Below are 17,909 nucleotides of genomic sequence, written 5' to 3'. Positions count from 1 at the left end.
ATCAGAATTATTATGCAGAGGCCTAGTCAATTTTAAGCCCATGCTAACAACAGGAAATCTGAAAAGTGAAAAGTCATCTATAGCAAATCTAGTCTGCCAGGCAAAGGTCAAGATGTGGACATGTCTGCTAGAGAAACTTCTAATGTTTCAGAATAAGGAATATATTTAACATTCTTTTACTGCAATACACAAATTCTGGGGTGACTGCCTACCCTACCAGGCCCTTTCTCTGGAAAATGCCTGACCAATAGGGCTCACATTAGGCAACCACCATTTCTTCTAGACACACATAACCGGAGAGAGGAAAGGCTGGGCCAGACACCAGCTTTCTCCCAGGAGCTGAAATGAGGTCACCAAAACTCATCTGTCTGTTGGATGTGGGAAAAGGCCGACCACAGAAAACCAGGGCTGCCATGAACACATGTGTTCCAACCCAAGAAAATCAAGACGAGAATGAGGCAGATGTGCAGCAAACAGCAGAGACGAGAGACCCTCCAAACAGAGTGGGGACAGGAAACGTCAGCTCCCAACTTCGCAGCTCCTGGTTGCAGACCCGCCCCTGCCCAGGGACTCTGCGAGACACCTCTTCCTCTCTGAGTAACTTCCCCTTTTTACTGAGCTGGATTTCTGTGGCTTGAAACCAAAGGATATGTAATTTTATTAACTCAATATCTAGAAAATGGGAGTACCCTTGACCTAGACAAAAGCTGAATTCTTTTCTTCAGATATGAAAGTATTTTAATGGTTATGGTAGTGAATAATAGGATTGTGATTTGTCAGAGAGTAAGTGTAGGGAAAAAATCTTGAAATCAAATGTTTGTATCAAAATCACCAGCTCATTGAGTCATTTTAGCTAAGTGGCTCAAACACCATTTGCTATGAAATTCATCTTTTTATACAAAAGAGTTCTAGACTAAGCATCTAACAAACTGGCTTGTAACCGGGTATTGCCACAAATTCACTAGTGTCCTTAGACAACGCCCTTTGCCCAGTCTAAACCTGTGCTTCTTAATCAATGAAATGAGAGGCTGGATTACGTATTTCCTAAGGTCTTGTCCCTCTCACAAAACCAGACTTTTATGAAGAGGATGCACAGTGGAGAGCATTTGGGAGAAATCTCAGCAGGACAGCAGCACATAACTATTTAGAAGATCACGCGGTCAGTCACACGTGCTGGATTAAACACCGAGGCCAGTTGTCTTTACCTGACACTTTATCAGTTTCCTGTGGCGTTGCAATGCGTGGTGAAAAAATAAGCAACTGAGTTCTTTCTCAGATTGTGAAAAATACTCTTGTTACCATCACACCTCATACACTTTAACGATGAAACGCCAGCTCCCAATTGTTACAGTTCATGGTGATGGGCGCAGATGGCGCCCCGGCACTCCGGTCCCAATGTTTTAAAGGTACGTATTTCTCAGGCTGCATGTTCCTCACAGACCCCCCACCTCCCCTCAAGTTTTGAATTAAACCAATCTATTCACATCACGTTTTAACAGTCAAAGATCTAAAGATTTCACACAGATTTGTGATCATCAAAACTGTAAATATAATATGGGAGAAAGGAGATTGATGGATGTGCCTGTTGCCTGCCAAAAATATCGGATTCTTCTCTCCAGACCTGGAATACAGCATGTGATTATGCGTACGGCGGGCACATAACTGACTGGATGCATTTGTAGGCATCCGTTTAACCATCGAGTTGCTCTTGTAAAAACTGACACCCATCAATCAAGCAAAGTGCAATTAGAATAACCCCTCACAGCTCTTTCTGGGACACACCAGACTGTCATCCCACTCAAGTCTTACTAAACGACAAAACGTTTTTGTTCATTCTGCCGTTTCTTGTTTGTTAATAAACCATATTGTAAACTATTAAATATCCGATTGATCATATTTTAAGCAATAGGCAGGGAAATCTTAGCTAGCCAATTTAAACTTATACCTCAAAATAATACAGCATAAAACCACATCAGTGGAAGTGTACTTACTAACAGCAACAATAAAATCTTTGTGTAACTTGTAAGTCATCAGTGGTTCTGCAAGGCACCTAAAACAGAGAATGAAGCACACTTCAGAACGGCAGGATCTTTTCGGTGCCCCTGACCGTCCAGTGCTCCTTAAGAACTGGGGGAGGGGGCGGCGCGGTGACATCCTAGCAGAGGCCCCAGGCAGCGCTGGAGCTCGCCCAGGCCCTCAGCACTTCTCCCCGCAACTGTGTACTACAAAGGGAGGCCAGAGACAATTCTTTCATTTTGTGAGCCAAACTTCTCTCAGATATGGGAATAGCAGTTTTAGAAAAATAGCTTTCAATTTCAACTTATTTTTAAAGAATCCCTGGGATCCCCAAATTCAAATTTAATATGAAACAGACATTATTTAGTATTCAGAAAGGATGGCAGCCTTTTTAAGTTTGTTTTTTGAGACATCAAGGCTAAGTTCCAGAACACTACACGTCAACATTACTGCCGTGACCCTTTCCGTCTCAGTGGAGGAAGCGCACAAAGGTGTGAATCTCCCACGCACACAGAATCACCAGGTGACTGCCCGAGCTGGGGAGTGAGAGGCCACAGACAGCGTGCTGCGGGTGAACCCTCCTCACCTGAGGTAGTTTTTCAGTCCGCTTGTTATTGTCTTATTATCCCAGAGTTCAATATCAATGTCCATATCAGGAGGGGATTTGGGAGCTAAAAAGAATTTTTAAAAAGTTTAAATTGTTCACTTCAAAATATCACTAGCACCATTAAGAAAACCGATGAGTTAGGTCAAAGAAAGAGGCACTGAAGCTCAAAGATTTCTTGTGCTGTCAGAGTTTCCCAAATCAAATTATTGCCAATTGCTAATATCAGGGTGCATGTGCCATGTGCTTCTATGTACTTTACATGGATTAAAATGTCCAGTCCTTATAATCCTTAATGAGGCACATGATTATCCCCACTTTATAAATGAAGGGACTGGGGCACAGGAAGGTTAAGCAAATTACCCAAGACCACAAGCTTTTAAGTGGCTAATTTAGGATTCCAAGCCAGGCAATATGAATCCGACACCCACAAATCTCACTGTGCTTCTAGCTAAACATGGGACACTTGAAAAAAAGTCCAACATTACAGAAAGGCCCCCTCTCAAATTCTGACTGTGGTTCATCGATTATAACTGAACATTGAAAATTGAATACAAATATCAGTTTTATATATTGAAAATACTCAGGGACAAACACTAGTCTATGTCTCAAAAAAATACCCCATGGTTTAGAATAAACGGTAATGGAAGAAAGACACAATAAAAAGTGAATTATTAAAAATGCAAAAATTAACTAAGTAACTGCTTCATCCCAAACTTACAAAATGTGGTGTTCATGAGTTTCTGAACTTTGGAGTTCACACCTCCTATTCGGTACAGGCCTAAAATCGTGATGCCTAATGGGAAGGAAAAGTCACAAGAAAACAGCTTGAGACACAACTTTCCAAGTACAGAATGTTCAAACCTCAGACATATGCCTATAAGGAATCTGAACACGACTTATCCAATTTTGTAGTCTAATTCTAGCTAACCTACCCTGGAAACGCTCACCAGACATACATTCCTCAGAGCAGACACTGAACAGTGATTTGGAAGTCTTTGAAGATCTTGTAAGTGGCAAAGTACGCCTGCCTGTTCACCACTATTTGAATATAAAAAAAGCATTAAAGATGGAAAAGGGTGATCAGCATTGCTCATCTGTTTCTTCGGTCATGGAGTTCCGCATGTTGAACAGTTTTACGGCATCCATATCTTCATTTTAAAAGTGAAGAAACAGATTCAAAGAAATTAAGAAACCTTCTTACCTTCTCTAAATTTCTAAGTGGCAGCACCACCATTTGAATCTAAGTTTAAAGAATTCCAAAGCCCAGGATGAGTTTGGCTTTAGACCCATTTTTCTGGAAGTGCACTTGTCTGACAGACAGTTGGAGTGCGCTCCTGGAGAGAGGTCACGGGTAAGGCGAGGCAGGTGCTGAAATGCGGCAGTGACTGAAACCACTGAAGGGAATCACGCAGCAAAGGAGAGGCTGAAGACGGGCTACTTGAAATCTTACTGACCGCCTCAAAACTTGAATCAAAACTAAAGTGGCACTTACAGTATAATAAATAATAGAGTCCATCAATAAGTAAACTGAAGGCATTTTGGGAAATGTCATTAAAAAAAAGTATGTTTACTGGATGACTTTTGGTAAACTGAAGTTCCAATTATAGCTATTTGTGTATTTATATAATTGACATATTCATATAATTCTTAAAATTAGTATCATGTTACTGGAGACATACATTCTCACTTTCCAAGCATTTTTATGGAAGAATGGACCACGCTACAGCAACGATACACCTGTCAGGCTGTACTGACCTCTTGTTTCCACGGCTTGAATGCATTTTCTCACAAAGTTGAACCCTGCTTCATTTAAGTACACTGCAAATAAAAGAAAATCATATTAAGTGTTCATGCTGAATTTACATTCCGCCTTCACTTGGTTCTGTTGTCTTATGACTTAATGGTGGTTCTGGACAGAGTCTAAATTGTTACATGTGGTAGAAGTGGAGGATGATGGTTCATATTCACCAATGTTATTACATAAACTTGCTTCATTAGCAATGCAAATCCTTTCCAAAAGCTAAGTATGTGACATGGGTTCTATCCATTTTTCCTAAAATCAGCAATACCCTTCACCACATGTTTTTACAGATAATAAAAGCAAATACAATAAGAATAAACTTTTATTCATGTTAATAACTACATCACAAAGCTACTCACAAATTCTTTCCCACATGACTCTCAAAAAAACATTGTGAGTAGAGAGAGAGCTTTACACTCTTAAGAGGACTCACTGGGATGCTGAAAATTCTTTTTCATTGTTCTAAGCCCAGAGCCGGGACTCTAACTTAAGCCTCTTGATTCCAAGCCCAACTTTCTCTCTATTGCATTTTGTATCATATTCAAACTAACCTTAATCAGTCATTAAGAATCCCACGAAGATTACTATTACATTAAGGAACAGCAATTTATTTTCATTGCTTTATACCAGATTTTCTTTAAATCAGTCCTCATTTTATTTAAAGTTTTGGGACCTGACCAAAATAGATTACTTGTTTTAAGAGAAAGGTTTTTAAGAATAACGAGTGACACTCAGAAGAAAAACTAAAAAATTCCATGGTGTAGAGATAGCGCTCAGCTTTGCTTGGCGCAGAAAAACCTGGGTTGGATCTCAGCTCAAGTTTACCGTATGAATGAGCAGGTGCCTACTAACTTCTATGAACTCAAGTCTTTCATTTAGAAAATGAGGAAAATAATAATACATGTTAAACATTTGTAGGAAGATAAAATCACTGGAAGCACTTAAGAATTTCTACCAAAAGAACTAACCTAATTAAATGCTAGTTTCCTTCTCCATGTGCACCTGTCCACACAGCACTGCCATATGAATGAAAACAGAAGAAACAATGAACAATGTCCTTCACTAGTTCTACCCAGGTGAAAGGGACAGTAGTTACTCTCCCGCTTATTAGTTGTGTTACTAGGCATAGTTTTAATCTCTCTGTGTCTCAGTTTCTTCTTCAATGCAGTAAGAATAATAGCAGTATCTTTTTCAGAGGGCTTTTTCAGATGAGATACATCAACACTTGCAAATCTCCTAGAACAGCGCTTGGAATAGAGTAAGTGCTACAGAAGTATTGGCTGCCCTCATCACCGTCAGTACTGGCTATGGGAGAACACAGCCGTTGTACACGTGTGATTTACATGAAGGTATTTTCTGGGCATGGCTACAGTCACTGGGGCTTAAGGAACTGTCTGCCTGGACTGTGATTTTTCAAAGAGGCATCTATAGTATTTTGAAAGTATTTGGGGCTAGAGCGATGATCTGTTTCTTTGAACAAACACAGATCAGACATAATCCATTCGGGCCCTGTGAAACTAGGTGGCCACTGAAAAAATAAGTTGTATACTACTAAGTGTCCCTATATTCTCATTATACTTCAACAAAATATAATGAATAAACACATCCTCTCACTGGAATTGAACACACTGAAGTAGTTTGGAGTTACTGTTCACCCAAATGTGTTGCCCCTCTTTACAAATTGTGTTTGTCAGCTCCCACAAAGAGCTTGGCCATGTGATATGCACCAGCCAATGAAATATGGATTGAAGTGACAAATGTCATTATCCAGCAGACACTGAGAACCAGTACGTAGCTGGCCCGGTTCGTTTTCCCTCTGGCACAAGATCAAGAATGATGCAGAGAGAGGCTATTCCATGAGCTTGGGTTCCAGAGTGAACGCTACAGCTAAGATCTTGAGCCACCGCTGACCTGAATGGACAGGTGTCACGGTCAGGGGATGAACCCTCTGAGGTTTGAGGATCGTCCATTACAACAGCATAGCCTAACCCACTCTGATGTAAGATGATGGGAGTTTGCCGTGACAAAAAGGCCTAAATTAAATAAAGTCAACAGCACACAAGTAACTTTTCCTTGCTTAACTGGGATGCAGTCATGTTTTTTGGCTACTGACTCATCAATTCATATAAAAAGGCAGCAAAGGGCAGTGTGGCTGTGCCCGTTCATGGTTGTCATCACTCAAGCACCCAGAAGTTCCTGCTGAGGTCTAAGGAGAAGAAAGAAAAGTGGCTTCAACAGGCTACAGAGCACTCCGTCTCCCAGTGACTGATATGAAGGCAGTGACATTGAGTGCTGTTTCTGAGGGAAGTCAGGGGCAAACACAAACTCTGTAAAGGAAAACGAGCAACCTTGCAAAGCTGTGAAGGGGTTATTAGACTTAATGTCAGTGATAACGAGAATCCAACAAAAACATGTTCTCTAGAGCTTAAAAACAAACAAACTAGGAACTCCTTAGTGTTCAAATAAAATGTCAAGTGGAAGGTGTTCTTAATAAATCAAATCACACCTCACACTATTGGAGGCTTACAATTTATCATACTTCTCCTTTAGCGGAGGACAAGGTACTCCTGCTACAACAGCAGAGGACAGAGAAGTGCAGATGGCGGAACCAGGGCTCAGTGCCTGCCTGGAACAGGCAGCCAGTAAATGCTTAGTTGGCTTGGTAGTCACTGGTTTGTGCCTGGCTTGCTCAAGTACCCTCTCCGGTGGCTTCCGTAAAGGTTAGAGCTCACCAACGCCTCACCAGGGCCCCTTCCGCAGCCCTGTGTCTCCCTGTTACAGAAAGGCCCAGAGGGATACACAGAATACACCTACCATCAAATTCCTACAGTATTAACGATACTGGACCTTCGCGGGTAGAAGCAGAAGGCAGGCCAACTAAAGAAGCTTTACTCAGTTAATCAAAGTTAAGTGTAAACACTGCTTTTATTTTTTTCCTCTGGAAACTATTCAGGGCTAAAGCTTTTATGGAAACCAAATAAAGTTTCCATAGGCAGCCTGGCTGCACAAAAGCTATTAATCTCAACAGAATTCAAACAGCCACGAGGAAAAGAAAAAGAAGAGTCTTCCATTCAACTAACAAAGCAGAAGTCCTTGTACCTTCAAGTTCCCAGTAATTAAAAACCCAGCATGTCCTTACTGATGTAATCTACTTGGCCATACAGTACATTCTCAGGGTTGACAAAACAAAGCAACACTTGTCTTTAATTTCTAATTCAATTTTCTATCTGCCATTTCAGATTAAAAGGACCCTTATCACAGACAACTGCATTGTACGTTGCTTGAAGGAGAGAAATGAGTGCATTTACTGGTGTGTGCAATAAACATAGGATGCTTTCTCTTCTCCCAAAGGACGAGCAGGTGATTCTCCACAGCCCTGGCCCACACTGTTCCTTCTCCCTGCTCTGCTCACAAAGGGCACCTGTGATCTGACCCTCTTCCTGGGTCTCAGTGATGGAAACAAAACTGTATGCGATCAGCGACCTGGAGGAGGAGGCTATAACCAAGGGATGTCTCAGAACTTTCAACTAAACCATCTAAACAGAAGTATGAGACTCAGTAACATTTTTGACAGATGTCAACTGCCTAAGATGTATGAAGAATGAGTGAGCTTCATCTTTCTGTTTATCATTGGGAATACACTCCCCAGACACACGGGGGAAAGTCACTGAAACACACAATGGCAGACGTTTAGAGCTGTTGAGAAATTAATTCTGCACGTGTCTTCTGGTCCAGTCCTTTTGGTTTTGTACATGAGGACTGAGGGTTAGGCAGTTGTCATTACATTTTTATAATGACTTTTATTAACAGAAACCTCATTTGAAAGGAATTCCTTTTTCCTACTCACAGTACCTGGAATGAAGCAGGTACACAATGGAAAATGGTTGAACTGAATTGCAGAAAGAATGAGAACCTTTCTTTCACAATTTTCACTTTCTTCAGACGTGGGGCAGAAGGCCCAGCTAAAAAGCCGTCACACAGAACTTACGTCTGAGTGGGGCCAAGTCTCAGGGCACCGATGGAGAGTGCCAGAGAGAGAAAGTCTGCCAAAAAAATGACCACTGTCTCTCCCCCTGTTAACAGTTAGTCCCCACATGGAAGTCTTGGGACAAAAAGGTGTGTCAGCAATGATTATCTGCTTCTTTAATAGATGGGCTCAAGTACAGAATGATGAAGAACTATTGGTAAGCTACCCTGTAACAAAATACCCCAACTGCATGGCTTCAGGAACAGTTTAGTTCTAATCTTAATTTAATAGCATCTGCTTAATATTGATGATAGGCACTGCTGTTCTTAAAGTGAATTAATTCTCAAAGGCTTATAATTACAAGAAAAAATATGGTGACATATTTTACAACCTGAAGACTATTTGTGGATTCTATATCTGATAAATAACCAATATGTTTAGGGTTTTTTTTTCTTCATGCATTTTTTTTCATTAAGATGAGTCAAACTTTCCTTCTCTATTAAATTACGTTAATTTTATGTATGGCGCCTTTTCTCTGAAAACAGTAAATTAAGAGTAACCAGCCCTGGCTGTTGTAGCTCAGTGGATTGAGCACAGGCCTGCGAACCACACGATCGCAGTTCGATTCCCAGTCAGGGCACATGCCTGGGTTGCAGGCCAGTTCCCAGTAGGGGACGCATGAGAGGCAACCATACATTAATATTTCTCTCCTTCTCTCCTTCCCTTCCTCTCTAAAGATAAATAAATAAAATCTTTAAAAAAAAGAGTTAAAAAAAAAGAGTAACGAGAAAGTAGAGGGGCTTTTTCATGTTAGGCTTGTAAAGAGAGTCTCATTCCTCTGGAATCATAGCATAGTTTTATTCTTCACTTCATGGCATATGTTCTCTGTATATTCAAAGAATGGCCCTATTGTAGGATGCTAGATAGCTCTTACTCTTTTGCTTGTAGGGTTTCAGCACAGACATTAAGACAACTTTTAATGGTTAATGTTCAAAACAAATTTCTGCCTGAGTTTTCTATTTTACCATTCTAAGCTTCGTTATTATCTCCAGAAGCTCAAAACACACATTTCATGCAAAACTGAGTTTCCAAAGGAAAGACACCATTATTGTAAGATTAAACAGAATCCAACTGAAAGACCAGCACTATCGAAAAGCACTTCTCAAGGTGGCCAATGAATCAAGGCCAGTACTGGTTTCAAATACCAGCTGTGAGGTACGTTACATACAAAGTTGGCATAATGCCGCTTCTGGGGGTTCAAACGTGCAAAAGGGAAATAGAGATCAATCTCAATAGACAGGATAAGTATGTGTGAAATGAGGTGTGGAGAGGGCAAACATAAAGATAAAAGCTGCTCTGAACTCTTAACACGATAAGCTTGCACGATTTATTCAAGACTTAGAAAAAGGTCTGAGAACCTCGCCATCACTAGAATATAATTTTGAGCGGAAACAAATAATATCCTGGATATGTCACTGGGAAGAAAACATAATTCTGCTCTTGATTTAACAGGACCATGCTCTTGAATCTGAAACAGCACCCGCTGCGTGCGTATTAAATCACTAGAAAAATAGTAACCACTATCAGACATGTGATAAAAGAGAAAAGGGGTAAAATCAAAGTCGGAGAAAGAAATTCAGTGTCATTAATAAATTTTAGGCCTTGATGTAGTAGACTACTCACGATTACATGCAAAAAGAAATTAAATTCTGAGAGCCTGGAAAGCCCCTTGACCAGTCTGAGAGCCAGGTCATTTTAGAGGAAGGTCCTTCAACGTGTGCTGCATGGAGAAATGCTTAGAAAGCCTTGTGCGTGCAAGCGGGCAGTACCAAGAAGTCCAACCCAGCTACAGGAAACCTGGTTTTAGACAGCGCATTCAATCCTGTGCCTCCACTACGCAGAGCGTCTTTAACTGGGGGCACACACCACAGTCCTGCCTTTTAACTGAGTGGTGGTGATTCTGTTTGAACGTCCAAGAATGTGTGAAAACAACTAAAAACAAATGCAATTTTGAATAAGTTGGCTTTATGTCACATAGTAAAACATTTTGAAATTACTACTTAATATGTGTAATATATTTAGAATGCTTAAAAGAGTATTTATCTCTGCATTTATCAGCCAATTTACTAGATTACAGAAGTTGCCAGGTGTTTAGGAAGATTGTACTAGCCAGAACCACAAATTTGTCTTATTAGGGTCTTGCATTTAGAGAAGAAAATTTACTAGTTTTTTAATTATAGTTTGATTTAAAGAAGCTTAATTGAATTTGAATTCTTTTAAATGTATGAAAAATAAACTAAAAACTTATCTTTCAAAATTAGTATATTTATATAAAATAAGATCTGTATGGTGATTAAAAACAAGCTTAAAGAAAAAATAGAGCTTAAGATAGAATAATAATAAGAAACTTTAACTAAGGTTAAGATTTGTAAGTTCAAGCCCTACGTATTAATAAAGCAAAGGGAACTGTAATATTCCTTTCGATGATCAAAATCTCCGGGTGGGCAATAAAAGTCTGCTGGCACCAAGAGTAAGAATAAGAGCAGTTATGTGCTGAGCACGCAGCCCACCAACGGCCCGTGCCGAGTACGGTAACGAGAGGGAGAGGGAGGTTCTGTTACAGCTCAGAGAACTGGGTTGGAAACTAACACATCATACAAAAAGCCAGAATGTAAAAAATGACACAAACACGTGGACTCCAGGACAGCTGTTTTTCTGAAAACAAACCAAAACAAACAAACAAAAAAATCCCCACCCTTTTTATAATTACACATGGTGTCATAGTGATGTTTCAGGTGGCTAAGACCGCAGAAAAGTTGATTTCCAGAAGACAAAGTTTTATGGCATGAAGAAGTTACTCTTCCTTCAACACAGAATGAGGACATTTGATAACTTTCAAATTTCCTACTTATGATAGAAACACTATTTCCGAGGTGCGTTGAGTACCAAATGTATTCTGACAGATGGGACCATGCCCCCATTCAAAAGCCTGATTGGATATCAAATGTAGGTTCAGTTGTTTTCCAAGAAGGTTCCATTCTTCAAAAGGTCATGTGAATTTGAAAGGACTGTCTTTATAATGGACATGTAACAAAACCAATGTTGGAAGAGACATTTCAAACTCTACACTCAAATGCAAATTATCCAACCGATTATTTTTTAGGCAATTTGTTAAAATAAACATTCAGTGCTTACAAAACTCTTAATCCAATTGTTAATGTTTCTGTGATTAGATACAAGTGGGTAACCAAGGATTCTATACTAATCACTCTCCCTGACTAGCAATAAAGAAATGCAAGAATAAACACTGAAAGTATTTTTTAATCTTTAATATTAAAGGTATTTTCATTGGATAATTTTAGAAGTGAATCACTAAGAAGCGTTTCTTCCCATTAAAATGATGTTTTTTTCATACACTCAATATTTATGATTTTTAAATGAGTGATTTCCCACCCAGGTTTTATCTTCACCCAGCTCTTACCTTGCATGTTAACAGAAAATAAAAAGTCAAGGTTATTAAGTCTATTTTAAAAATAAATTTAGACATCATGAGAGAAGTCGATTGAGTTAAATAATGCTTAAAATTGCTTTAAAAGATATACACGCAAACTTGGAAACAAATACACAAACTAGTTTCAAATATCAAATAATCTAACAACATAAAGTACATATAAAATATACACTACAATAGTCAAGGGTAACGAGTGGCAAGAGGTAAAAGATAACCAGTAAGGATTTAGAATGTAAGAGAAAACAAATAAAGTGCATTTATCAAGAATGGTCTGATGCTAAAGATTCAGTAGTAATACAGTGACAACATGTCCCTACACATCCCATGTGTTATGACCATGTCCTGTATTTCACATTCTTGGGCATAATCTCCTAAAATCAACACAAAGTATTCAAGTCTTCAGTCTTATAAATTGGAGCAGGGAAAATAAGGTAAAGAAGCTTTTGACTGCCATTAAAAAAAATCAAACTAAGTATCAATTGTTTCAATCTCTTTCTGGGATAAAGCAAGCTATATACCTATAAGTAAATATAAAAACAGAAACAAAAACAAAAAGTAAATTTTGGTCACTATAGCACCAGTAGTTAGTGGTTTTAACATGAGAAACTGCTCTGAATGAAAACTTCAAGTTTCACGAACCATCCAATACCAGTGTGTTAATATCATTTTTCTATTAAATAATAAATATAATCAATATTTCTCTTAATATTATTACTCTAAATATCATATAATAGCTTTGCAATAAAAATAACTGATACAACTTTAAATAATTATTAAAATGACTTACTTTCTTCTTTCTTGCTCATAATGGCAGGCAGGGTATAAATCTAAAAAACAAGAAGTCGACCAGTTACTTGCAGTTTACGACCTGGAGCAGACTGTCAGTGATACCTGTACAATGATACACGGCCAGAGTGTCCCGATTTCAAGGTCCTACCACTGCTGCACCCACAGCGCCATCTCCCTACCCGGTAACAGCCTCGCCTCCCATTCCCTTCCATCCTTGCTGTCCTGCCCTGGGCAGAGATTTACAAATCTCAATCTATTCCATAACACGATGCATAATGGACCTTCTTCAGGAAACATCCCATGATGTATTTTGCCTGATTGCTCTTTACTGCAATTATCTGCTTAGTGTTTTCTTCCTAGCATGTACAGTCCTAACTAGTACTTGCTGAGCTCTCACTCCATCTTCTAAATCTGTACTCGTTCAGCTCTTGCCTTTTGATTAGTGGTGAAAAGTCAAGTTTTTCTTTCAATTTTCAAATCTGTCACTGACTGCTATTTTTATAAATTACAATAAAACTAAAATATCATAAACATAATAAAGAACGGATGCAGATTCCAAATGTTTTGTTAAGTTCAACAAATAGGAAATGACTTCTTCAAACTGCTACAAAATTTTCCAGATATTTAATCATAACGTTTGCGTTCATCTCATGGTGGCCCGGTAACCACGTGAGGGATGGTCTCAGCGTCTGGAGACCACACTGTGTGCAGCCCTGGTGTCACACACGTTACTTTGCACGAGGCTGTTCGAGGTTCTCTGCCATCTAGAGGTCAGTTCTCAAAGGACAGAGTGGGGCCTCGTATTGCTCTGGGTGCTCAGCCCCCCAACCATCACGGGCATGTTCTCCATGAAGAAAAAGGATGGTGATTAATAATTTATTCCTTTTTACATAAGCCCCCCTAATAATTGTAATGGGAGTTATCAGGCCAACATCAATATAACTATCAGAAAAATAAGGATGTGCATGGGGACAAAAGAGCGGCGCACAGGGAGTTTCATCGCGTGAGCCTGCCCTGAAACTTGTGTACCACGCTGGTCACAAAGCCTAGCACGGGCCTTGCAAAGAGTGCACGTTCAATAATTATTAACTGAATAGAATAATCCGATCAGTACAGCCAAATTAATGATTACAGGTAACTAAAAAATAATTTTAGGGTTTTCAATTAGTCCTGACAGTCCTCCTGAGAAACAAACTATAAAGCTGGTATCATGTGTCAGTGAACAAGACATCAGCAATACAGTGAGCTTCTACTCTCATCTGCTATTTTAACTTATCAAACTCTCTACACACATATTAAAAAATTCAGATGTGCTTTGTTTTTTTTTATTTTTTTCAGATGTACTTGGTAATTATCAGAACAATAAAACCTAAGTGAAATGTGTTATATGCTTACTGGTTCTTTTCCATCCATGGCTTCGAGCCAGAGCTTCCGATTAGCTTCTGAGAAGGCCTGCAGTGTGATGATGCCATGCCTAACAAAACAAATATTTTATACATTCCATTTATTCCTGTTATGTCATTATAAATTTATAATTTTTAACATTTTTATTTAGCTATAAAAGTAAATCTGAAGAAAAACCAGGAAAGAGGAAAATGAAATAGAAAACAGAGAAAAGGAAAAGAAAAGAGAAGGAATGAAAAAAAATTGACCTACAAGTATCTTTCAGAAAAATCACTGTAGACCCCAACACACACATACAAATGATCACAGGTAGTAAAACCACTTAGTATTAGGGGTACAGGACTGTCTGAAAGAGGTAACGTCAAAATATTTTCTCTGAAATGACCAAAAAAGAGAACAGCTACATTCATCCAAGTTCAAAACCATCTAAACAATACAAGAATAATTCAGTCTGACCCAAACGTGGCACAGTGTAGTCCCTAAAAATTACAATTAGTTTTTAGCAATATGGAAAGCTTCATACCATAACTAGTTCATTATTAAGACATTACAGCCAAAGTGTTTATCTATATCATGATCTTGACAATATTAAAATTATTACATTAAAAAACAATGACCTCCCATGTACTCATTCTGAAACAGTTACTCGAGGATGCATTTCAAGAGCAGCAGTGAGCAAAGGGAAAAAGGAAACTGATATAAAGATATGAACCCCCAAACTGGAATTAACCTGTTAACAGTGCAGATTGTTCAGAAAATACACTTAAACAGGAAATCAGAGGGCTTTGTGACGAGGACCATCAAGAAGGAAATCTCATTCAAATATTGCATGTTTAAAAACCTGGAATGACTGACACCTGTGATCAAGGGATATAGCTCTTCTGTAAACTGGGCAATAGATCATTAGGAAAAGAAAAAAAAAATTCAATATATAAAAATTAAGATAACTTTATCTTTGAGTCAGTGTGACAGCCACACAATAAAATAACAATGATCGGTACTTGCTGGCTATTTTCTATGTGCCAGGCCCTGTGCTGCTCCCTTTGAGGTGGGAACTCACTGCCCTTGTCTCAGGAATGAGACCACTGGGGCAGAGCTTCACAATGTGCCCAAAGGCCCCCTAACTAGGAAAGGCTGAAATAAAGAGAAATCACCAGAAGTTTAACAACTATGCTAGATATAGACTAACATGTAAAAGTAAATAATAGCTTTTCTATACACTAGTCTTAACCATTCAGAAAAGAAAAAGTTTCTACTGGTGAAAAGAATTCTAAAATTGTAATAAGAAAAAAATACCCAGGAGTAAATCATATGTGTGTGTGTGTGTGNTAATCATAACGTTTGCATTCATCTCATGGTGGCCCGGTAACCACGTGAGGGATGGTCTCAGCGTCTGGAGACCACGCTATGTGCAGCTCTGGTGTCACACAGGTTACTTTGCACGAGGCTGTTCAAGGTTCTCTGCCATCTAGAGGTCAGTTCTCAAAGGACAGAGTGGGGCCTCGTATTGCTCTGGGTGCTCAGCCCCCCAACCATCACGGGCATGTTCTCCATGAAGAAAAAGGATGGTGATTAATAATTTATTCCTTTTTACATAAGCCCCCCTAATAATTGTAATGGGAGTTATCAGGCCAACATCAATATAACTATCAGAAAAATAAGGATGTGCATGGGGACAAAAGAGCGGCGCACAGGGAGTTTCATCGCGTGAGCCTGCCCTGAAACTTGTGTACCACGCTGGTCGCAAAGCCTAGCACGGGCCTTGCAAAGAGTGCACGTTCAATAATTATTAACTGAATAGAATAATCCGATCAGTACAGCCAAATTAATGATTACAGGTAACTAAAAAATAATTTTAGGGTTTTCAATTAGTCCTGACAGTCCTCCTGAGAAACAAACTATAAAGCTGGTATCATGTGTCAGTGAACAAGACATCAGCAATACAGTGAGCTTCTACTCTCATCTGCTATTTTAACTTATCAAACTCTCTACACACATATTAAAAAATTCAGATGTGCTTTGTTTTTTTTTATTTTTTTCAGATGCACTTGGTAATTATCAGAACAATAAAACCTAAGTGAAATGTGTTATATGCTTACTGGTTCTTTTCCATCCATGGCTTCGAGCCAGAGCTTCCGATTAGCTTCTGAGAAGGCCTGCAGTGTGATGATGCCATGCCTAACAAAACAAATATTTTATACATTCCATTTATCCCTGTGATGCCATTATAAATTTATAATTTTTAACATTTTTATTTAGCTATAAAAGTAAATCTGAAGAAAAACCAGGAAAGAGGAAAATGAAATAGAAAACAGAGAAAAGAAAAAGAAAAGAGAAGGAATGAAAAAAAAATTGACCTACAAGTATCTTTCAGAAAAATCACTGTAGACCCCAACACACACACAAATGATCACAGGTAGTAAAACCACTTAGTATTAGGGGTACAGGACTGTCTGAAAGAGGTAGCTTCAAAATATTTTCTCTGAAATGACCAAAAAAGAGGACAGCTACATTCATCCAAGTTCAAAACCACCTAAACAATACAAGAATAATTCAGTCTGACCCAAACGTGGCACAGTGTAGTCCCCAAAAGTTACAAGTAGTTTTTAGCAATATGGAAAGCTTCATACCATAACTAGTTCATTATTAAGACATCACATCCAAAGTGTTTATCTATATCATGATCTTGACAATATTAAAATCACTACATTAAAAAACAATGACCTCCCATGTACCCATTCTGAAACAGTTACTCAAGGATGCATTTCAAGAGCAGGAGTGAGCAAAGGGAAAAAGGAAACTGATATAAAGATATGAACCCCCAAACTGGAATTAACCTGTTAACAGTGCAGACTGTTCAGAAAATACACTTAAACAGGAAATCAGAGGGCTTTGTGACGAGGACCATCAAGAAGGAAACCTCATTCAAATATTGCATATTTAAAAACCTGGAATGACTTAAACCTGTGATCAAGGGATATAGCTCTTCTGTAAACTGGGCAATAGATCATTAGGAAAAGAAAAAAAAATATTCAATATATAAAAATTAAGATAACTTTATCTTTGAGTCAGTGTGACAGCCACACAATAAAATAACAATGATCGGTACTTGCTGGCTGTTTTCTATGTGCCAGGCCCTGTGCTGTTCCCTTTGAGGTGGGAACTCACTGCCCTTGTCTCAGGAATGAGACCACTGGGGCGGAGCTTCACAATGTGCCCAAAGGCCCCCTAACTAGGAAAGGCTGAAATAAAGAGAAATCACCAGAAGTTCAACAACTATGCTAGATATAGACTAACATGTAAAAGTAAATAATAGCTTTTCTATACACTAGTCTTAACCATTCAGAAAAGAAAAAGTTTCTACTTGTGAAAAGAATTCTAAAATTGTAATAAGAAAAAAATACCCAGGAGTAAATCTAATATATGTGTGTATGTGTGTGTGTGTGTGTGTGTGTGTGTGTGTGTGTATCTTCAAGGAGAGTTCAATTCTCCATCAATTATTTAATAACTTTAATGTAACTCCAGTCAGAAACCCAAAAGGATTTGTTTGAAGAGGAAGAGAAATAGGAGATGAATCCGTAACATGTAAGAACACAGGGCTAAAATAGGTAACAATGTTAAAGAAGCATAAGAATGGGGGCCTTGCCCTACTAGAGAGTTACAAGCTACAGTATCCATAAGCTACAGTGTATCTAATACGTGCGAGTACACACATTATGTCTTAGTGCACACAGAGCCCACACACAAAGCTAGAGGATTGAGAAGATGTAGTAGTAATGCAGGGGGAGAAAAACAGACCAGGGACTAGAACAAA

General features: G+C 38.8%; 1 protein-coding gene across 1 annotated transcript in view; it reads right to left on the bottom strand.

Annotated features, from left to right (window-relative positions):
• The window catches only part of ARHGAP42 (Rho GTPase activating protein 42), a 251,945-nt gene that overhangs the window by 18,165 nt on the left and 215,871 nt on the right, over window positions 1–17,909 (bottom strand). Inside the window, exons 11-16 of the mRNA XM_037029702.1 lie at window positions 16,195–16,273; window positions 12,690–12,729; window positions 4,379–4,441; window positions 3,342–3,416; window positions 2,603–2,687; window positions 1,992–2,050 (exon numbers count right to left, since the gene is read on the bottom strand). Of these exons, the coding sequence (XP_036885597.1) occupies window positions 1,992–2,050; window positions 2,603–2,687; window positions 3,342–3,416; window positions 4,379–4,441; window positions 12,690–12,729; window positions 16,195–16,273 (401 nt within the window). The remainder of the gene's footprint in view (window positions 1–1,991; window positions 2,051–2,602; window positions 2,688–3,341; window positions 3,417–4,378; window positions 4,442–12,689; window positions 12,730–16,194; window positions 16,274–17,909) is intronic.

The sequence above is a fragment of the Sturnira hondurensis genome, unplaced genomic scaffold (genome assembly GCF_014824575.4).
Source record: "Sturnira hondurensis isolate 20B ecotype Veracruz unplaced genomic scaffold, ASM1482457v3 Scaffold0020489, whole genome shotgun sequence".
Lineage (NCBI taxonomy): Eukaryota > Metazoa > Chordata > Mammalia > Chiroptera > Phyllostomidae > Sturnira > Sturnira hondurensis.
This window is presented reverse-complemented; position numbering and strand designations above follow the sequence as displayed.